Source organism: Anopheles coluzzii, chromosome 3 (genome assembly GCF_943734685.1).
Source record: "Anopheles coluzzii chromosome 3, AcolN3, whole genome shotgun sequence".
Classification (NCBI taxonomy): Eukaryota; Metazoa; Arthropoda; class Insecta; order Diptera; family Culicidae; genus Anopheles; species Anopheles coluzzii.
In genome coordinates, this window is record NC_064671.1 from 36398935 (window position 1) to 36421207 (window position 22273).

At 45.6% G+C, this 22273-nt stretch overlaps 3 protein-coding genes across 4 annotated transcripts; 2 read left to right on the top strand and 1 right to left on the bottom strand.

Annotated features, from left to right (window-relative positions):
• Positions 1-1881: 1881 nt before the first annotated feature.
• LOC120957713 (fatty-acid amide hydrolase 2) lies at positions 1882-4716 on the top strand. Its single transcript, XM_040380054.2, has 4 exons — positions 1882-2172; positions 2422-2991; positions 3091-3215; positions 3280-4716. The coding sequence occupies exons 2-4, from the start codon at positions 2456-2458 to the stop codon at positions 4179-4181; spliced, it is 1563 nt and encodes a 520-aa protein (XP_040235988.2). The 5' UTR covers positions 1882-2172; positions 2422-2455; the 3' UTR covers positions 4182-4716.
• On the bottom strand, positions 4263-6117 carry LOC120957714 (BLOC-1-related complex subunit 6). The gene is made up of 3 exons (XM_040380057.2): positions 5534-6117; positions 4904-5468; positions 4263-4832 (listed from the first exon to the last, which is right to left on the bottom strand). The coding sequence occupies exons 1-3, from the start codon at positions 5844-5846 to the stop codon at positions 4787-4789; spliced, it is 924 nt and encodes a 307-aa protein (XP_040235991.2). The 5' UTR covers positions 5847-6117; the 3' UTR covers positions 4263-4786.
• A 2265-nt stretch (positions 6118-8382) lies between these two features.
• On the top strand, positions 8383-20436 carry LOC120955506 (S-adenosylmethionine decarboxylase proenzyme). 2 transcript variants are annotated; one of them, XM_040376420.2, is made up of 8 exons: positions 8383-8926; positions 9083-9314; positions 14351-14437; positions 17806-18352; positions 18440-18532; positions 18646-18666; positions 20054-20209; positions 20295-20436. In XM_040376420.2, exons 2-8 carry the CDS (start codon positions 9166-9168, stop codon positions 20430-20432), a joined length of 1191 nt encoding a protein of 396 aa, XP_040232354.1. In that variant the 5' UTR covers positions 8383-8926; positions 9083-9165; the 3' UTR covers positions 20433-20436. The 2 variants fall into 2 exon arrangements, with proteins under 2 accessions (XP_040232354.1, XP_040232356.1); XM_040376422.2 differs by lacking the exon at positions 18646-18666 and having other exon boundaries at positions 8384-8926.
• The last annotated feature ends 1837 nt before the right edge of the window (positions 20437-22273 follow it).

The window sequence follows — 22273 nt, forward strand, 5'->3', positions numbered from 1 at the left end:
GGAATCGCCCGAAGTCGACTAGAGCCGTCCGGAGTCATCCAGACTCGCCTATAGTCGTTCTGAGTCGTTCGGAGTCGTGCGGAGTCGTGCGGAGTCGTTCGGAGTCGTTCGGAGCCGTTCGAAGTTGTCCAGAGTTGTCCAGAGTTTCCCGGAGTCGCATGACTCCAACTCCGGGCGGTACTAGTAATTCCGATTTTGCCGGAGTCGGAACCGGACTAACAATAGCCGGAGTCGGATCGGATTCGTGTGTGTGCTCCAGAGAGCACATTACTAATCTGAACATAACGTTGAAACGATAAATGCGTCACTTATTTTTCCATGTCATGTTGTGTGCAGAAAAAAAAATCTTTGAAATTGTAATGCGATTTGCATTCTTTGCTAATGTTGAGTTGAGGGTTGAGTTTTTTTTCTGTTACTCACTGTAATCCCTGGTGCAATCGTTCCATCGTATGCTGTACGATGCCATCTTGCTTTGAGCCTCTTGCCGTTAGGAGACATAACACACAGTGCCTTTTTATCGATGGTCTTCTCAACGGTGGTCCCTCGACTCATCGTCTCTGTTGTCCCTCGACTCACCGTCTCTGTTGTCCCGCGTCAGCATTTTGCGCACCATCTCGCCCGCTTCGGATTGGAAATATTCTGCAGATACCTCAGTTTCCATCTATGTCGGCTGGTCGGTCAGATCCTATAGGGGTCGTATGATTCGTATGTCTGCGGAGTCCAATGCTAGCTCCGATGCATTTGCCTTCTGGATATCTACAGCGCAGTTCAAGACTTCGACTCCTGCCATGGCCTATGTAGTGTTGCGCATTACTATTATCATCACTTCTGTAATAATTTCTGTTGTAGTGGAACGTCTTTATTTGAATGATAATTGTAAACGCTTTCTTTTTTATCTTAAATTTTTATCTTCAATTGACTGAGGTCGTTGTGAATTAAATAAATAATAACAATAATAATTACAATAAAAATCTCTGGGAACAAACCGTATTGGTTTTGGAGAATATTGAAGGCCTCGACTACTGATGACTGACTATTGACATAACCGAGTTGACTGATTATTTGATTTTCTTATATACAGTACATATCAGTCAATCCCAGACACAAGAAACTTATAAATACTACACACAATTTATCAAAAAATGTTAGACTATCTTTTTCATAGAATATTGTATTTTGTATGCCGTATTTTCCTATACTTTCTTTCAATGCATTTACAGGGTTTCCCACGATTTTTTATCTGTTCCTATAGCTTTTTGGGCTCGTCTCATGATTTATTCATCATATCCCATAGATTTTTGGATCATTCCCATAATTTATTGGTTATTTATCGTCTGATAATATATCAATATAATTGAGCCAAAAAAATCTGGGAAACGCCCATTAAATCGTGAATAACCCTGCATTCGCGTAACAAGGGGAAATACTGTATAATATACAGTACAGTACATGCCAGTCAATGCCAGACACAGGAAACTTACTTGACACATTTTTCCAAAAATTGTCAGACTATCTTTTTCCAACAAAAAAAAATACGAATTCCAAAAACTTTTCATTGCTCTGAACATACTCAAAATCGTAAGTCGTAAGTGCATCATTAAACAGAGTAAGAATATAGCGACCGGCATACATCACCGCTCAGGTAACGCCAGCTTTAATATTTGTTAATACTCTTGTGGCTTGAGTAAAAAAATACAATTATAAATAAATGGGGAAAGTGAAAAAAACACAGTAATTTTGTATAAAAATATGTGAGAAGTTTTTGCATTATCGAAAAAAAAATTAAAACATTATTTGTCGCAAAAATTTATCTGTTTAATGCCAGCCGCATGCATGGGACGCAAGCATAGTGCAGCATAGGTGCGTTCCGATTTGTTTACGTTTATGACGGAACAGCTTTCAGCTGTGTTCGATATCACAAACACAGTGAGGCAGTACCGTAAAGGGCATCGGTGGCCGGTTTGTGCCCGAGCCAGTCTGCACTTTGCCGAGTCATCTGCACATTCGTTGCTAGTAGTAGTAGTGGTTGTAGTGGTGGTAGTGGTAGTCGTGCAACCTGTTGAAGATATCCGATCGACACTGACACTGGCTGTCGTACGCACCCCTCTGTATCGTAATCGCACCGCACCACAAGGGAGAGAAAGTAGTTACGCGAACTGTGTGGTACTATCGGTAAGGCTTATTTTTGTGTGGTTTGCAATCAGAATAGAGATAAGGTTTTATCTAACCTTCTGTGAACCGGTTCACCCGTTCATTAGTAAGCGTTGATAGGGAAGGAAGGCTTCACCTGATGCCAACCAAGTCCCGATAACTCAGGTTTCTCCTAAGCCCGTTCCGTTCCACACACACGCACGGAAACCGCATACATTAAAACTTTCACCTACTAACTCGGGAAGCTTACACGCTCCCTTTTGGCAACAGTTTTTCAGCAACCGGCGGACAGCAAGCACACACAATGGCACGGAACCGCATGCTAGTGTACTTCTTCACCTTGCTGCACCTGGTGATCGACAAGGTGCTGTACCTGTGCCTGAAATGGTACTGGGGCCCAAGCAAGCGGCGCTGCCCGACCCTGCAGCGCAAGCGGCTCCTCGTCACGTACAGTGCGGTCGAGCTGGCGCGGATGATACGTACGCGCGAGGTGTCCTGTTACGATGTGATCAGCGCGTTTATCGATCGCCTCAACGAGGTCAACCCGCTGGTGAACGCCGTGCTCGACGGTCCGTTCATCGATGCGCTCGAGGAGGCGCGCCGTATCGACGAGCGGCTGCAGCAAGGCACGATCGGTGAGGCCGAACTCGCGGCGAAACCGTTCCTGGGCGTACCGTTCACGACGAAAGACAGCACGGCGGTCAAGGACCGGCTGCACACGCTCGGTATCGTCGCGCGGCGCACGGTCCGGGCAAACAACGACGCGGAGTGTGTCCGGCTGATGAAGGAGGCGGGCGCAATTATTATCGCGACCACGAGCATACCGGAAATTAATCGATGGTAAGCGGTGGCGGTGGCTAATTATAGTGCGCTGCATGTTCCGGGTGTGTGTGTGTGCCTCATGTTTGTTTGTTTGTTTTCCGTCCCACACACACACAGGCAAGAGACACGCAACAACATTATCGGCCAGACAAACAACCCGTACGATAATCGGCGCACGGTTGGTGGCTCTAGCGGAGGGGAGGGTGCACTCCTAGCGGCTTGCGGGACACCGATCGGATTGGGTAAGATCGCTGCGGGTGTGTTTAGCATCTTGCCAATGTCTAATGTTTGCTTTCGCTGTGCCAGGAACCGACATTGGAGGTTCGATCCGCATGCCCGCCTTTTACTGTGGCGTGTACGGCCACAAGCCAACCACCGGCATCATCAACACACGCGGCTGCTCGTTGCGCACCGGGCGCGAACCCTCCACCATGGTTGTGGCCGGACCGATGACCCGCTACGCAACGGATCTGCTCCCCCTCATGCAGGTACTGGTGGGTCCGGAAAAGTGCACCAGCCTGCGCTTCGACGAACCGGTCGATGTGCGCAAGCTGCGCTACTTCTACATCACTGAATCGGGCGACATTAAGTGCAGTGCGGTGCAACCCTCGCTACAGAAAGCGATGGACCGCGTGGTGCAGCACTTTGGCGAGATTGCACCGGCCGGTGTGCGCAAGGTAACGCTCAGCGGCACCGACCGAACGACCAACATGTGGCGCTACTGGATGACGCAGGAGCCGGCCAACTTTGGCACGCTGCTGGGCAATGGGAAACCGCTCAGCCCGCTGGTGGAGCTGGCCAAGAAGCTGACCGGCCGGAGCGAGTACACGATGGCGTCGATCTACTCGCTCATGGATACGTTGCTGCCTCAGGAAAAGGAGGATGTGATCAAGGAGCTGACGCGTCGCTGCGATCAGGAGCTAACGGAGCTGCTCGGTGACGATGGGGTACTGTTCTACCACAGCACTACGCACGCGGCACCGTACCATTACGGGGCGTTCGTGAACGTGTACAACTTTAGCTACTGGTGTCTGTTTAACGTGCTGCACGTACCGGCCACCCAGGTGCCGCTCGGGCTGGATGGGGATGGGCTACCGCTCGGCATACAGGTTGTGGCGAGCCGTAACCGAGACCGGCACTGCTTGGCGGTGGCGGAAGAGATCGAGCGCGTGTTTAACGGGCGCATTCCACCGTTCATTGTGGATTAGTTGGGGTGTTTCTCAGTTTCTTTTTCGCCCTTAGGACAGTTGTACTACGATGTCCAATATTGATCGGTCACGGAGGCAGAGTGAAGTGTAGGTCAGTTGGGTTATATTATTTATTCGTTAGCTTATGCAATGGTCGTGTTTGTTTGTTCTTCTTTAAATTCTTGGTCGTTAAATTAAACTCGTAACAAATAATACACCTCTTCTTCCAATGCGGTCAATTATCGTTGTACATGGCTAGTAAGAGTAGTAAGTCGAGGGAACTTTTTGGGTCATTTTGGGGGTAAAAAAGCACTAAACAAAAGCCTCTCTAAACTGAACGAGTTAATTTAAAATTAAAAATAAAATACTATTTAATATCGGAATAAAGGAAGGGGTATTAATAAAGGGACCATAACATATAGAGCACGGAGGGATTGATTTTTTGTTGCACCTTTGCGTGGCAATGGCGAGCTTCGGGGCAGTAGAGCTATACTCCCGCAGCCCGAGGTTAGTTAAAGGGATAATAAATAATCTCTCATACTTATATAGTACCAAATAGGCGGAATGTGTACATAATTCTCACGCGCAGCTGTAACAATGCCTCTCCCTGTAGATGACTGTCACGCTCAAACGTTGCTTTCCAGCATGTCGACAAGTCGTTTAATTTCACGTCTGCAATCGCACAAAACAAACAAAAAGCGTTACTTGAATGCCACCCTACCCCCCTTCAGCGCATTACTTACATTCTTACTGCTAGGGCTTCGGCCGGTTTGATCGTTTTGGAAATTTCCTCCGCTTTGGCCATTATCGTGTACATACACTTGATGTTACCGTCCATGCAGTCCGTCAGCTTCGTGACGGAGTTTTTGTAGATCTCCACATTGTCCGCCGTGATCGAGGAGATCGAGTGCAGCACGCTGCACAAGCTTTCCGACAGATTGTCGACCGATGCGGCTAGCGCTTGCGCCTCGCGTTCGATCTCGTTCAGCACGTTCGGATCGACGGACGAGGCTGAGGCTGGATGGGGAGCGACGAATCCGCTCCCGTACGCCATCGGTCCTCGGTTGCTGCTAGTACCGGGCAGAGTTAAATTAGCACCGCTAGTGCCGGGGCCAAAGCTTAGCCCGCTGAGACCACCGGTAGCTGCCGAGGGTGTGCTTTGCCGCGAGCTGGACAGATTGCAGGAATCCTTCCGTGTGACCGTCACCGGGCTGGCTAGCTTGATTTTGTACTCTAAGTTTTCCGCCACAAAGTGCGTCATGTTGCCGTCCACCCGTACCGTTCCTTCGAGGTTGTACGGGAATGAAGCTGGCAAGATAGAGAGTTTTGTTTTATTTAGCAAAAGAAAAAAGCACGTAAACACTGCGCCATACCTTTACGTCCATCACACACCAAGGAGTCGGGTCGTTTTTTCGTCTGCGAAGACGACGAGGACGAAGATGATCCGTCCGGTTGGTTACCGTTGCTTGCACCACCGTCCGTTTCTTCGGCAGCCGCTCCCGCGAACAGGTTGTGCGTGTAGGCGATTTCACTGTACGATTCCGTCATTGCCGAAGGAACTTCTTCGCCTATCGTTTCGTCGTATTGCTCGTGACCTTCGAAATCGTCTCCAGCATCCTGCCGCATGTCACTCTGTCGGGCAGGAGCAGCGAAAGGGTTTTTTCTACGATGGTCCGCTTCGCTCATGGTTCTTCCCTTTCCATGCAACAATCTAAACTTCTAACACCTCTACACACACTTTGAACTGTTGTACGTTTGACTAGATTGGATTATGCACTATCCATGATAATGCGCGCGTTACGTAAACATTGGTAGCAATTATGGTTAAAACAGTAAAAACAACACGAACGGGATTACATGGTCGATATTTTCCTTGCCCCAGTTGAATTAGTCCTTTTTCGCTGCTTTTGTGTGTTTGTTTTGATTGCTATATCATTGCTGTCACTTTAAGGGTTGCTGTCAAACAAACTTCCCCTCCCAGCGAATGCAGCACACTGGGATGCATGATTTCAAAAATTGGACACCAAAAAACCGTTAATGCAGCTTGCATCAATCAACGGACGAAACGACGAGTGTAGGGAATAAAAAGAAATGGATCATTTCAAAGTTCTCCATGAGGCATTTTTACGTCTATGTGCTCTTTATATATAAGGAAAGGATAGGAAATAGCTACAATTTATGCATACACTTTAAAAGGCTTGGAATGCAAGTAAAATTCAAATTAGTTGGTCCTTATTCGTATCCCTATCTTTTCTTTCACGTCGGATCGGCTTTAGACACGGGTCGGTTGAAAACGATGGGACAACATTAGTTCAATCGCACCACTTTCAGATGTTTCAACGCAGTTTAAAAAATGTACACGTTCTCCTGGATAATAATAATTTCTGGTCCAAATATGTTGCTGCAACATGGAACCCTCAAACAAATTGGTTTATTTCCTCATGTAACACAATTTTCCCGCCAAATTAATTTGCCTGATCTTGAATACGATTTAGGAGTAGATGTTCTCGTCTTTTTCATAGAATGAGTTCTGGATTTTAAAAACTCCCTCCTGAACCAAAATAGATTCCTTATCGCGTCATATTTGAGTCCAAGATGACCTTCACACTCGCGTTGAATAAAATTTAGAAAAAAACGAAGCTATTTCTAGATAGTTCCTAAAAAATTTGCAATCAGTTCCCGATGGTATATTAAATTAGAAATGTTGGCAGCGTCCAGAAACGTCTGGAATCGTTTGGGTTCGTTCGGATGCGTCCGAAATTGTTCGGAATCCTCCGGAACTATCTGAATCGTCAAAAAGTTTGGAATATTCGGATTAGTAAGAATCGTATTCGGACGGTATTAGTAAATGTAAGCATGCATGTGTGTGATATATGAATATTTGTTTTATATCACTTTGTGCATATCTTTGGCGAGTGAATGGATCGTAATCTTTTCTACGGATCGATAACTGAATACGGTTCGTGGTCGATGTTCAATGTAATTTCATACGTCATACATCACCTAGCTTCTAAAGGAAGCATCCCAAATTACACACTTCAACTTGCTTCTATCGCAAGTGAGATATTTTCAACCAATTTTTGGTTTTGTTTTACAATTGTATATCAACCGGTTTCCTTGAAATTCCTTCACACTTGTATAAATAAATCTGCTAAACCATATTTTAGATTTATTGATACACGTGTTGCACGCTTTTCAAGAAGTGGCCACATGGCAAGCTATGACGATTGTGTCTGCAATCTTCTAACAACGTATGAAAAAAAATATTACGAACGTATTCATCTATCTGTAAAAAGGTATTAAAATTATGATACTTTTCGCAATTAGGAACATATGTGCTGGACATGAGCTTGAATTCCAGCATATCCATTGCAATAGTAAATGCCATGGTTATCGATAGCATCGAAGCCATTTTTAATATTGTTCTCTAATCGATTCAAAAAGCATGTAAGGTTTGCGATTTTTTCTCACATTTCCAAAATTCCATAAAATTATGTGAAAGTAAGTAAGTATAGTCCCAGCTTCGTCCGTCGCGGTACGAAGTTACTCATTGAGTTTTGATTGCGTTTTTGTTACACTGTTCAATTTTCGTCTGGCGAAAGAATTTCATGCTTAAATGAGAAAGAAAGGACTAGAAAGAATGCAAAAAAACATTGCTCTAATACAGAAACAGGAAAAAAAGAGGACCGTATGTATAAGTTTGTGTTTTCATTTAGAAGGAAAATAGACAGAATGACCAAAACGTAAATGTTTCGATGATGAAGGAGGCATCATCTTAAGCGGTCGATCGTGAGCGATTTCTGGCACTCCTGAAGCAGGAAAAGACCGCAAAGCGCTTGTAGCGCCGAATAAGTTGAACAGTGTTGAGAATATCTATTCATATTTTGTTCACAAGGCAGATTTTATTATTCGTAAAACCACTTCAATCCACTAAACGATTCCATTAGGCGCACTTAGCGCACAGTGAGAAACTGACCGAGAAATGATTTTCAAAACCAATGATGCACCAACAACCATTCTCGCTCGGTGTAGAGGCGCCCTAGTACGACCGCAAACTTTTGGCCCTTTATTCTAACAAGCGCCCAGTGTACAGCGATAGCCATACCGCCAGTAAGAGTGACACGCACAGCAGCATCTAACGCATTACTCTCTCTCCTTCGCACACATTGCAGCTGCCGGCAACGGTCCGGACTGTCAGGAGTCTGTTCGTACCGTCGGTTCGCTCGACGGTTCAGTCTTCGTTTTTCTCGTGCGTAGAAAAGACTCACCCCTCCCGCACAGCGTCCTCTCTCTCGCGGCTGAGATCGATTTTTCTTAGCAGCAGCAGCAGCAGCAGCAAGCAAAAGTGCAAAAGCGCAAAGAAACAAAACGGGAAAATAGCGACAAAAGCGAGTGGTCCCTATTTTCCTTACCTCCCTCGTTAGTTTTTGGTGAAAGTGCATTAGTTTATCTTTATTTCTATCCCGGTTAATTCCCGCACACACTCATACTTCCACATTTACACACACCCATACTTGGTACGTTCGATTTTTTGCAACCGACGACGCGTCGAACGGATTCTTCTAGACTAAATAGAAGGAAGGAAAGGAACGTGCAAGTCTGTGGCCGTTTTTTTTTGTTTGTTTGAAATCACTTCAACTTCACACACACTCCGTGTCCGTGCCGTTTTGCCCATTTTATCCCAAATGGACCCGAGTAAGGTTTTGGGATAAATATTACTTCACAACCAAAAAAAAAAAGGCTCTCTCTACGACCGCCGTCAAACGGTAAGCAGCAAAGTAGTGCAAATATTAACGTTGTTCTAAGCGTCCACACGCGTGAACGTGGTGCTAAGGGTCTAGTTAGGACTTTTGGGGCGAAAAGTTCCACACCACCTGCCCCAGGGGACAATAAACTATATCAGGTGAACCCTTCATCGACAGGTGAATTCGCGTCATCAAGCGAGAAAGGAGAGTGAGAGCAAGCGGAAGCGCGCTAAAACAAAGCAAGTTGTACACCAGACAGAATGGCGGAGTCGGAGGACTTAAGTAATAGCAGTAGTAATAGTAGTAGCAGGGAGGATATGCACTTTTTCGAAGGTGTGGAAAAGCTGCTGGAAATCTGGTTCGAACCGTCGACAGCGTGCAAGAATGCCGATCTGCGAAAGATCCCCAGGTAAGTGGAATTTTCCTATTTGAAAAAAAACCGCATCCTTTTTTTACAATCCCTCCATTCCCCACCTCAGCCTTCCCTAGCAACACACCCGGGCTACTTTGCTTTCCTGCACTTTGCTTCACTTCATAGTGCTTGTGTGTGTGTGTGGGTCAATTTTCAAAAATCAGCTGAAACTACGGGCCAGCCCTTGTCAGATGGGTGGCATATATGTGTATGTGTGTGTCGGTTAAATTTTCACGGGCTGGCCCGGCGGCTACCCTGCACACACGCGCACACGTTAGTTTGTGTGTGTGTTGGTGTGCAAGTTTGCAGCGCCTTTCCCCAAGGTGCGGTAAAGCGGAACCATATGAGATTGGTTTTGCGGCTGTGTGTGTGTGTGTGCGCGTGTGTTTCGCGTTTTCTAATGCGCTTTGTTCAAAAGGGGAAGCAAACGGGAGCGGTTGGACAGTGGAAGCACTTGGATGTGCGCAAATTTGCACTTTCCATCACGCCCTTCCACCACCACCACCACTTTTTCTCCTCCACCGTTGTATGCACCACCGGGGTAGTCGGTGGGAAAATAAAGCAGTCCGCGATTCGGTTCATCTTGGACGAGGCGATGCACTTCGGATCGATTTGGCGCGTAGGAAAAACGCTCCTAGCACGTGTGTGTGTGGGTTTTTCGCGGAAACTAACCGCAGTTGTTTTATCGATCGACGAGTAGGAGGTTTTCGCTTTCTTTCGAGGGATTTTTTTCCGGGGCGTGTGATCGTGGAAATTGCTTTTGTTTGTTGTTTTTTTTGTTAGTTCGTGAATGTTCTACGCGTTTTTCCCTCGTGGAAGCTCTCAGCTGTCAGCGCCTGAACCGGCGGCTGAAAGAGAGTTCGAAATGAGAAGAGAGTGTGGTAATTATGTAATGTGGGGTTGAATTTTTATGTATTTTAAAACCACGGTAATTGACTTCACGGCTTTTTTTAAATTACATTCTTAAAAGTACCTTTTCCACGAACAACGATTTACAAGAAATTACTAGAGACGACATTGTGTGCATTAAAGGGAAAACCCAAGGAGTGGGGGGGAGGTCAGTTTTTGCTTTACCTTGAAATTGAACCGGCTACTTTGACGGGTGTCAACGAATTTGGCAAGCGCGGGCATGTGTGTTTGTGCGCGCGTGTGCTGCTGTGCGCGGAGGAAAAGGACCAATATTCGTTACTTTGCGGCATTAGAAGCTTTCCCTTTCTGTCCCCAGCACGTCCGTACTGGGTGGGAGGGGTGAAGGTGTACACACAGGTGCGCGCGGCCTGTGTATCGGACACACCGCCGTGTTCGTTGTCAAGGTTTGTGTTGTATGTGTCGCACATCACAGCAAACCATGAATAATGTTGGTGGGCCACTGTTTCCAAGTGCCTCTCGCAGATGTGCAAAAGTATGTATAGTTCTGTTGACAAAAAAGAAAAAAAAAAAACAGCAAATGTTGCAGTGCCGTTTCAAGATCACCAACATGGTTGGGCTATATTTAACAGGCCATTTCGCGGTGGCATTTTTGCCTATAAATGCGGTAAAACGTGCGCGGGAAGTAAAGGGTAATTCCAGCCTCCAAGGTGAAAAGCTTGCTTTGGTGGACCCCAATGCATGTGAGCGACACTCGACTCCCCCCCCCGCATTTGCCTCTGTATACATGTATGCGAACACGTGCGAGAAGTTGTGTGTGTGTGCGTGCAAGACGTTTTTTTTATGGGGCGTTGAGATGGTTCGATGCCAAAGAAGCCGCCTTTAGGGCGAACACGCGTCCGTCTCGTGATGGTATGCTGAATTAACACATTTTTTGTTTGGCCACCAGGTACACAGGGCACACGTGCCGATAGAGACATACGCAAAGGAGGAAGGAGTATGGCCCGATAAGTTCAGTGATTTCTACGGGGGATTGTGCCCGGGACATTCACACACACGTTATCGAATGCGTTTGCTGCTGCTAATCTATGGTCGTTGTATCATCTCCCCCTGATTGCCTCCGTTATTATCGAACGTGACCCGCAAACGCGCGACACATGTGCTCTTGCGATTGCGGAAATTAATCTAAAATGGTATTTTTAGCCATTATCAATCCGCTGCAAGTGCCGATGGGTGATTAATCCCGCAGAGAGAGAAAAAACGTCACCGTGCAAAGGTTGGAAGCGTTGATTGCGTACGCATTTTTGTTTGTTTTTGCTGTGTTATATTACTTCAAAAACGCACTAAAAACCGAATCCGAAGGGCACAACACAGTTTCGGCAGATAATAATCGATGGAACACACATGGGTTGCTTGCAACACCAACAGAAAAAGACGCCGCTGGAAGGGCGACCCGCACCGAAATTGACAAATATTCACGCGTGGAATGTTCCAGAACATTTTCAAAACAACTTACACACACCACCACCACGCCACGGCGCAGCACCCGGAAAGGCGTGTCGTACACGGAAAATTGGACATTCATTACGCATACGCGGACACATCACACGCATACATAGGGGTTTTCACTTCCCCGCTTTTATTTTTTGGCAGCGAGAGAGTGAGGGGAATATTTATCAGACCTGTTTCACTCTCTCTCGGTCTCTGTTCGTGTACCTCAAGGGTTAACGTGCACATTTTGACTACCCAGCCGGTTGCTTTGATTGCTGCTGCTGGCTGTGTGTGTCGCCTCGGTGATGGGGAGTGGTGTCCGCGTCCGTCAGCGAGAGATGAGTAATTTGGTTGACGAGATTCGTCTTGCAAAAAGGCTCGTTTACACGTTAGAAACAAGGCAGCTGGTCGCCCCGTTTTTTCCCACCCCGGCACTGATAAGCGAGATGCGTTCGACCTGTTCGACGTGGACCAGTTCCGTTTCGGAGAGCCGCCGAGACACTCTAGGCCATTCCCGATCGGTCAGTGTGTGCGACGCTATTGGTGTTGGGTCAGCAAAGGGTCAACGCCGATTGACTGCTGGGTGCCCGCGATAAGCTACGCCGACGATGGCGCGCACACACCACCACCAGATAGCGCAAACGATCGCCGCGAACCGTCTCGACTGGAAACCACGTGGCGGACCAGTTGGCGTGCTTTCCGGCGGCGGGTGCGTTTGTAGATGTGTGCACGCAACTGGTGCGGTTTTGTTTTACCGGCATCTCTCTCTCTCTCGGTTGCCTATCCTCTCGCGTCGGCCCTTTGCGCTGCTATTTGACGCATCGCGCGCTGCGCATTCCAGCATCAGCGTCGGGCCGTGCGCTTGTAGTTGTCTCAGCTACTGCGCCATGCATCGCCACTTGTCACATGGTTTGCGGCGTTCAGGTTTCCACTGCCTGTACCCGTGTTCTTGCGGGCAAAAGGATGAAGCAACCAAATTGGCGGTTGTTCAATTAATTGCTATCGTTTGTCCGGTAATTGCGCGCCAGGTGTGGTGGCCCAACGATCGTGACAGAGAGACCTAAAGCGAAGAGTCACTTAAAGCGCAAAACCTCAAGATGATTAATTCTGTTCAAGATTTTTTTTAACCAACTATTAACAAAATTATTGACTTATTTCAACAGCAACGAATATAAGTAAAAACATATGAAAGTACGTGAAAATACTCATGTTCCTTGAGAGTCCCTTGAGAGCAAAATTTTAAAAATATATTCGTCATTATAACGCTCAGAAATGATTTTGAATCTATCTTTACACTGATTACAGTAATTGATTGTTTATTAAACGTTTACCTATTTTTACCAATATTTCTACATCAATTTAATTTCAAACATATTTTCAAATGTCTTTTTTTGTAACAAGATAACCTGTTAAAATAGAAGAACTAAATAATCACTTTTTAACGCTCCATTTCGAGTTAAACGTGATATTTTAGCTTGCCTAATATTTTGACTAAATAAAGACAGTTTGTTAGAGCTTAATAAATAAAACTTTCACGCACTGCGAGCAAGCAATCGCTCGCAGAACTTTCATCCAATTTACATAAATTATGTTCATGCTTGGTGGAACTTTGACGCGTGTCCGCAACTTTCTTGCGACAATTTTCAAACTCTGCGAGCAAAACAAAGGCTGGAAAGATTGTTTTTGGTTGTTTTTCAACCCTCGTAAATTCATGTACAATGTTTCTACAATGCCGTAGCCATCTGGTGACATCGCTAGGGGATCTGGTTCTCATTTAAAATGGCTGAAAAAGCATATACATAATGAACCATATTCATTGTAATGTAGTAAGCTTACCGATTAAAATCAAGTTTGTTTGAACGAATTAAAACAAAACGTTTGTTTACATTACATCGATACAAACTAAACCTTCCTTCAGCCAATCGATCAACGGGCGATGTACGCTGAAGGAATTTGCTGATGAATGTGGGTTTTTTGTTCTCCAGTGTCTCCAGCACCATTCCCCTGACAATGTATATTATACCATCGTCCACGGTGAAATGGAGGTTCATATTTCCTTGACATTGATGCAACATTGCCACTGATTGCATAACTCATAAAAAGGGCGTTGTTGTTTTAAACAGTATGACTCAGGAATGATGGGACGTGTTGACTGCCTTTCGGTCCGATTGTAATGGAAGTTTGTGAGTTGTGCACACAAAGCAATTTCCAGAACCCTCCCGTTGCCCCGCCAAGCCCAATCACACCTCATCGGAGCGAGCTTATGCATCATTAATTTCCACCACACGTAAATGTATTCCCGCCGGGTAAATGGTATAAAACAAGAATCTTCCCTTCATTTGCACTCGGTGCAGCAGCAGCAACAAACAATAAAAGCCCACCTTCGACCTTGAGCATATGATATACAGCAGCAGCAGCAGCACCGTGTTCGTGTTTTTTGTGTTGTTTTAGCTCCACTACCCGTGCTTTTACCTCCTATATCCTTATGTAATCGATTTTCATGCCCCCCTATACCCATAGGTCGGAGGGTTTTCACTGGCACTTTCCCTTCCCCCGATTCTCCAATAACAGTGCTCTATTCTGTATTACCTCCAGCATATTATTGTACCTGCTACTGGATGCCATTGCAACTAAAATCACTCACTTACCGTTGTTGTTCTCCTTCCTTTTTTTAGACCGATGTGGGATGCACTGCTGAAAACCGTACGATGCGAAATCATCAGCTTCACCAGAAACGACCAGATCGATGCTTATGTGCTCAGGTAAGGCAAAACTATTATAATGTACGATCCTTTTTTTTTGGGGATTTGTTTGCGTTGGAACGACGAGGGCTTTCTGTTGTGGGTTGTTTTAGGAGTACTAATAAGTTTGTAGCGTTTTTTGACGCCAGATGTCGCCACTTGTGTACAGTAAGTGTACTTGGAGTAGCTTAGCAAGTCTTTTCCCATCGATTAAAATCAATGGAAATTATCTAGAATTACAGAATTTAGGTCCTATATGGACTTAAGTCGATGAAGACTATGGACTCTTGTTTACTACCAATGTACTAAGAAAAACTGAAATGGGAAGTTCTGTTCCACCTGCTGTATAGTAGACCAGACATTGCAGATTAGTCATAGGTAACGAGGAGGATCCACTCCGGTTCTGAAAAACTGAATCCGACTCCGAATCAAAATTAGAATCGAATGCACAATTCTGCACAACTCTGACCGAGTCCGGACGAATCCAGACAAACCCTAGACGAGTTCGGATGGGTCCGTACGACACCTGATAAGTCCGGTCGAATTCGGTTCACTCCAGACAAGTCCGGTCGACTTTGGGAGTCCGATCAAGTACGGTCGAGCTTAGGTCATTTCGAATCACTTCAAATGGTTGGGAATGAAAGTTGAAATCGAATGAAAGTTGAAAAAATCGATTTAGGCGATGTAATTACTAATTCCAAAAATTAGCCTCTTCGGTCTGGACAAATCTTGCCAACAGCACTTGAGAAAAGGCGCAATATTTGATATGAATCTGACTCTGATCTTATAAAATACAATTTATTTCACAGTACTTTAGATCAGGGGCCTCCAAACTTTTCAGCCCGCGGGCCGCATTGCTTCAAAAAACACTATGTTGAGGAGGGCCATTTGATGTTACCTATAATTGATGAATGAACGTTTAAATCTCATTTTTATAACAAAATACTAACGATACTTGAACAGATTCGTGTTATTAAACTTGATTTTTGTCTAAGAAATGTAAAAAAAAAAATACAATTTCTTTTGAAAAAGTCAAAATAACCTAATATTTATTCTAAATCTGGCAAAGTCATCGGGGTCGCATTTTAAGCTCTTGAGGGCCGCATGCGGCCCGCGGGCCGTAGTTTGGAGATCCCTGCTTTAGATAATTGTGTCTTCCGATTGATGTCCTCACAGGTTCTAGCTTCCTAGCTCGATCTTCAATTACGATTGAAGTAACAAAACATGATCAACGCAAGATCAAATCGCCAAAAGAGTATCATTTTTTTCCTATTCGGCAATTGAAAAACATGAATAAGAAACCAATTGTTTACAGAAATGCGTAAAAGTTCAACTAAACACACTGCAAACTTATTGATACTCCTCATAAATAGCGCCGTTCCGAAAAGGATCGCACACAGGTGGATGAGCATTAGTTATTGGAGCGAATTTATTCAGACAAATGTGCGCTGCATTATCCCCTAGCGGTAGCAGCATACATCCTTGCTTGCTTGTGAAACAACGCTGGGAAATGGGAAGGAATATTTGATGCGATGATAATCCCCTTTTTCTCACGATTGAATGAATTTCAGGTTCAATAGAAAACAAAACATCCCAATAGCAAAAAAAAAGGGATACTGATAGCTTCTGGGCGCATGAAATGTGATGCTCATTGGAGGTTGATGCATGTTCTCTCTGCTGTGAGGGAATAATCCACCCAAAATTAAATTTGCATAATAAGCCAATTTTGAACATCGGTGTATGTATGGGTTTGCTCTGCCCCGCTGGTTGTTTTGTGTCGGTTGGCGAAACAGTTTCAAACCGAAGCTTTGTTGTGTTGTGTTGTGTCACAGAAGTACGCCGATATTAGCTCGACAAAAATATCTTTTTTGCCCACGATTTTTGTCGACCGTTTGCAAACACCGTTTTTTGCTCGCCCTGCTGTGCGGCTCTTTCCCCATTTCAATCGGCACTCTCGAACAGCTGTGTTTTTGTTTAATTTTTACTACAATTTCTGCTGGCGTGTTGCCCGCTTTCTTCCACTTTTCTTCAATTTTCTGCACCTGTGTGAGAGCGGGAAAAATTATTTATATCCCACACTGTGAGTGTCGCTTTTGCTGCTCCAAGCTGCTGTATGCTTGATGCTACAACGAACCATTCACGTCACAAATAATCCACATATGCGTCACATCAAGCTGTGTGTGTGTCTGTTTCGTTGCTGGGACATCCACAAATTTGTTGCCAAATGTTTCGTTGACCTAGAGGCGCGTGTTGGTTAGAAGGACTTTTTTTTTAGTTGGTCCGATCGTTCACATCAGTTCACGCTCCTGACCTTACACCGAACGGGCAGGAAATGGAAAATGGGCTTCTAATGGAGGGGTCTCGGCGGGCAACGACCGCCAACCGTTTTGCGAATTATTCCCAATTTAAAAGAAATGAAACAGCCTTGCCCTTTTTTTTGACTTGGCCCCGCTGATAAAGTGTCAACTTGTGGCGTACCGTTACAGTGTCTTAATCGACCTTGCCGGCGGCATGGGTTATTCTCTCTTTTTTGCATGTCCCCATCCCAATCTAAACCAATTCAAACGTGCCGAGCTTATGGGCATAAGTTATCAATGCTATTTTCTTTTTAAGGCCAGCTCTTTTTTTTTCAAATCATCCACAATGAGAAGTCGTCGACTTCCTTATCTTGGGGTTAGAATGAACTCAATGTGATCTCCCCATCCTGCTACCACAAGCCGTTGTGTATAACAATGGAGGATCTCTAAATGGTTGGATTGGATGTTTTGCTTTCCCTTTTCATCCCGTCTTTCTTAAGCAAAAGGTTCGCGAAAGGTCTTCCCAGCCGAACCAAAGCTTCACTTCCTTTTCACCCAGATGGCAGCATCTTCACCTCTTATCAATCTTGTGTGTGTGTGTGTGCTTGAGAGAGAGATAGAGCATTGAATGGATTTGTTCCAAATGTCAAGGATTTATGCGATAACGGGCCACACAAATGCCAATGTGGATTGAGGCGTGATTGAGCGGCTGCCAGCGCTGACGTTAGTGGTTCTGGAACGAGATTAGCCTGTGGCAGAGCCTATGGAAGGATTGTGGTTGGCCCTCGGCACTCTGGAACGATGGGGAAGCGATCGCTCGTTAGGCGGGGTCGTGAACTTCGCGCGCGCTCGAACGTACGCGATCGATCCTGCTTTCTATCATCGAGCCCCGTGGCGCATCGAGCAACAGTGTTGATGCACTCGCGTAACACATTATGCAATGTGCGATAAGAGATCTGCTCCCCCCTCCCCTCAAAGTCGTTGCTTGCAAACTGCATTCCAGTTGCTTCTCGTTGTTTTAGAAATGAATGCCATACGATTACTAACCCCTATGCTATCAAATTCGCTCTCCCTCGCACCTTTTTTTTACAGCGAAAGCAGCATGTTCGTGTCGAAGCGTCGCTGGATACTGAAGACGTGCGGTACCACGACGCCGCTGCAGTGCTTCGAGCCACTGTTACGCCTGGCCGCCGAAATTGCCGGCTACACCGAGATCGAGGATCTGTTCTACTCGCGCAAAAACTACAAGCGCCCGGAGCTGCAGGTGTCGCCGCACCGCGGCTTCGACGAGGAGGTCGCCTTTCTCGACTCGTTCTTTGACGACGGGCGCGCCTACAGCCTCGGTGCGATCAATCGCGACTGCTGGCATCTGTACACGCTGAGCCGCGGGGGAGGGGGCTCCAAAATTCTCAAACGCAACAACCATCTCCATCAGCTGATGGAGCAGCACCATTCGCAACAGCTGCAGCAGCAGCAGCAGGAGGACGATGATGTGCAGCAACTCGACGCTCAGCTCATTGAAGCATCGATGCAGCCCGATCCGGATCAGACGATCGAGATACTGATGACGGATCTGGACCCGAGCGTGATGGCCATCTTCACCAAGGATGTCTGCACGACCGCCAAGGAGGCGACCCAGGTTAGTACATTCTGTTGTTTCATTGTGGAATTCTAAATTTAACGATTGTTTGTGTTTATATATATTTTCCAACTCTTTTCCTATTAGAAATCGGGCATTCATCGTCTGCTGCCGGGTATGGTCATCGATGATTATCTGTTCGATCCGTGCGGTTATTCCATGAACGGCATCTCCAAGAATGTAAGTATGAAGCACTGTGCAATTGTGTTCCTTCATGTTTGGGACAGTTTATTTAAATGAAGTCTTGTATTTCTTCTCTTATCTACAAATCGATCTTTCGACCTTTTGTGCAGTGTGGAAAGAAGTACAAAGAGGTAATCATTTTTTGTGCTTTGTTGTGTTCAGTTTAAGTGTTGTGTATTTGGTTTTGATTCCTTTGCGTTAATAATTAATTTTCAACAATTGATTTAGCTTTTGTTCGTTATAGGCATGCATTTATCTGAATTAGAATTTTATTTATGTTAACTTTTATGTGTTTTTGTAATTTAATTGCGTCCTTTAAAATGCTACATTTTTTACTTGTTGTTTGTTTATTGTACGGTTAGAATTTCAACAATTTTATTCTTTTTTTCGGAATAATTTTCATAAGATTTTGTGTACTGGTAGTGCATTATGTGTGATTTTTTACGTTAGTTTGTCCATTTGCCCATTTATGTTAGTAAACCTTTCCTTAAGTTTTTTTTAAATATTTTTATTTTAAAATCAACTTAAAAAAGCAATTTCTATGTAATCTAAAAATATTAGTAAGGGAAATGCATTCCACAATTTTTCAAGTCACTTTCGAAAGTGGCCATAATTATTCACCGCATCCAAGTTTTTTTTATCTGTTTTTTTTATTATTTTTAAAGAGACTTATAGCCTTTTGGCTTCATTCGCCTCTGCAACCACCTCCGAGATGTTTTTCAACATCCTTCAAATGATGTATTTGTTTCAATATGAAATTTATATTTTTACGCATGATTTTCAACAAATCTCAAAGAACTGTCAAACCCATTCCAGCTTGAGACGTGTTGAAAATCATGCTAAAGAAATTAAAAATTATAATGATCGTTATGAAATATCAGATTAACATCTTGCACGCGGTGAATAACAGCGTTTACATTCAAAAGTGACTTGGAAAATCCTCTAAGAGGTTATAGGGGGTTTCGAGACAAAATTTCCATTGTCTACAACATTTTTTGATTTCGAGATGTTTTTCAACAGCTGTCAAATGTTGTATCATAATAATTATTTAATTCTTACACATGATTTTCAACACGTCTCAAGCTGTATTGAGTTTGAAAGTTTTTTGTGGTGTGTTGAAAATCATGTGTAAGAATTAAAATTTTATTATGACGCAAATAAACCATTCAATAGCTGTTGAAAAACATCTTGAAGGTGATTAATAATGTGCACAATCGAAAGTGACTTGAAAACCCCTGTAATATAGAATTGGGAATGTTTTGTAGTATTCTGGTAAATAGCAGATCATTTCAACCCATTCTTAGAAATAGACATAGAAAAGGAAAAAATGTAGAATTAAGACGCTTTGGCGGTTTTTATTGCGTCATGAGTTTGGATTTCCCGTGTTTTTGCTTATAAGTTTATATCAATAGAATCATTTGTTGTTCCTCTCTATGTGCACTTTAAACGTTCGAATCTGATTCAATCAATGCAATTAACCACAAAACGCCTCCGCTTCGTTCTGTCTCTCGTTCACAGGGATGTTACATGACCATCCACATCACGCCGGAACGTGAGTTTTCGTACGTCAGCTTCGAGAGCAATGTCGCGTCGTCGGATTACGGCGAGCTGATCAAGCGCGTCACCCGCACGTTCCAGCCGGGCAAGTTCATCGTGACCGTGTTTGCGAACAAGGTACGTACGATCGTGTACACTACGTGCGCTTGTTTCACATCAACCATCCAAATACTCACTGTGTTGTATTTTTTATTCCTTCAAGACATCTATTGCTGCGAACGCCAACCGGGAGATCGAGCATTTGGGCACGATCGATCAGTGGAAGCGTCGCGACATACAGTACTCGCGCTTCGCCAGCTACGACCTTACGTACGCCCAATACTGCAAATACCCTAGCTGAGGTTTACCGTGCCTAGCTCCACCGGCAGGGGCTAACCTTCCCTCTCCCCTTTCCCTTCCCGCCCTCCGCCCGCCGTCGGCTGATGCGTTCTCTGACGATGGCGGTGCACCAGCAACCGGTTGTCCCACCACTTCCCTTCCCACTTCCGAAACAACCGCCACCGTCCCGATGCGTCCCGAGCAGAAGCGTCCGCCGCTGAAACCTATCGCTTCCCCCGTCGCTCCATCGCTTCCGTTGTCGATCGCATTCGCTCGGTTGATCTTTAGCATCTTTCCCGCGCTCATCGCCACATTCGGTGTCGGCCCGAAGAAGGGCGTCGAGGGGCAGCGTCCCGATCGGGCTGCGGCCACCACCAACCCGGATAGGCGCAACGGAAAATGCCACAAGCAGCAGCTAAACAATGGTCACGAAACACGCCAGCAGGACGAATGCTACTACCGCTCGCTTCCCGATCGTCTCTACGCCCAGCTACACCCGTACCGTGCCCTCGGCAAGACCACGCTGCTTCCGTCGCAGAAGTTGCTGAATGAAATGGACTTACCCGCACAATCGCACCTATTTATGGAACAGCAGCATCACTTTGGTGATGAGATGGGTACGACTATCGCCACCACCACCACTACGACCGCCACCCAGCCGGACTACGGCGAGCTCCAGTTCTACGGGCAGCTGAAGAAGCTGCTCGACCTGCCGGTCCTGTTTGCCATCTGCTTCGTGCAGCTGATCTCGTTCGTGCTCGTGCTCAACATCGAGGAGTGCTCCCCGCTGGTGCTCTTTTCCTGGTGGCGTAACAAGATCTCCTGAAATTGACTAGCCGTCGTCGCTCGCCGCAGCCTTCAGTTCTGATTACAGCCGCCACCATCATCACCATCCCCACCGTCGTCGTCGTCGTCAGGGACCAGACCGACAGCAGCAGCAGCAGCATCATCATTGCGATACGTTTGTTATGTTGAGTGTTGTTATGATTATTATTTAATTAATAATACGGTAGCAGCAGCAGCAGCAAGAAGATCCGGACTGCCGCAATACGATCGCCGCCAGCAGCAACAACAACAGCAACTGCGGGTTATAAGACGGCGAGCATGCGAGATGTCTGCTACTAGCAACAGCAGCAGCAGCAGCAGCAGCCTTTGGTCGCAAGCTTACCTTTGTGCGTTTGGTTGTTCTGCCAAGGGCAAGGGGCAACCCTTCCCATCTCTTCCAGCGTTTTCTTTTCGTCCCGAAGCACACCACAACGTCGTTTTGCCAGTAGATTCTAAGACTATCTGCCAGCTTCCTGCCGCAGATCACTCTTACCATCACGATCAGCTGGCGGTGTCTGGGAAGAGTTGGAGCAAGAAAGACGGCTTTGAGAGTGCTTGTTTAATGAAGAGGGAAAACGATTCCTACGTGAATGTGGCGAGAGCAGCAGAGGAGCAACAACGACGTGCTGCATCTTCACGCAAACGACGGGAAAGTAAGCAGTGGCGCAAAAGCCCACTCAAGCGGGAAACTACACAGAAAGCTTCCAACAATACTTCTGTACCACCACCAGCAGCAGCAGCGGTACTCGAAAATAACAGCACCACTTGCTTAGTGTTAGGAATAGAGGAAACATTACCGGCAGCACTTCGTCTAGGGCCACCACACAGTACCATCCCTCCTGTCGCCCGTAATCAGGAACGGAGTCTAGCAGAGGGACCCCATTCCTTTATACTACTACTGCACTGCGGTGCAACGCTACTGAGCATTGCACGGCTTCTAGCACCGGCCGTACAGCCCATCATCTTTGCCTTTCTAATCTCACTCGATCTGTACTCGTAGCAGCGACTGAACGCCTCTTGCAGTCGGCTCGCCCACCC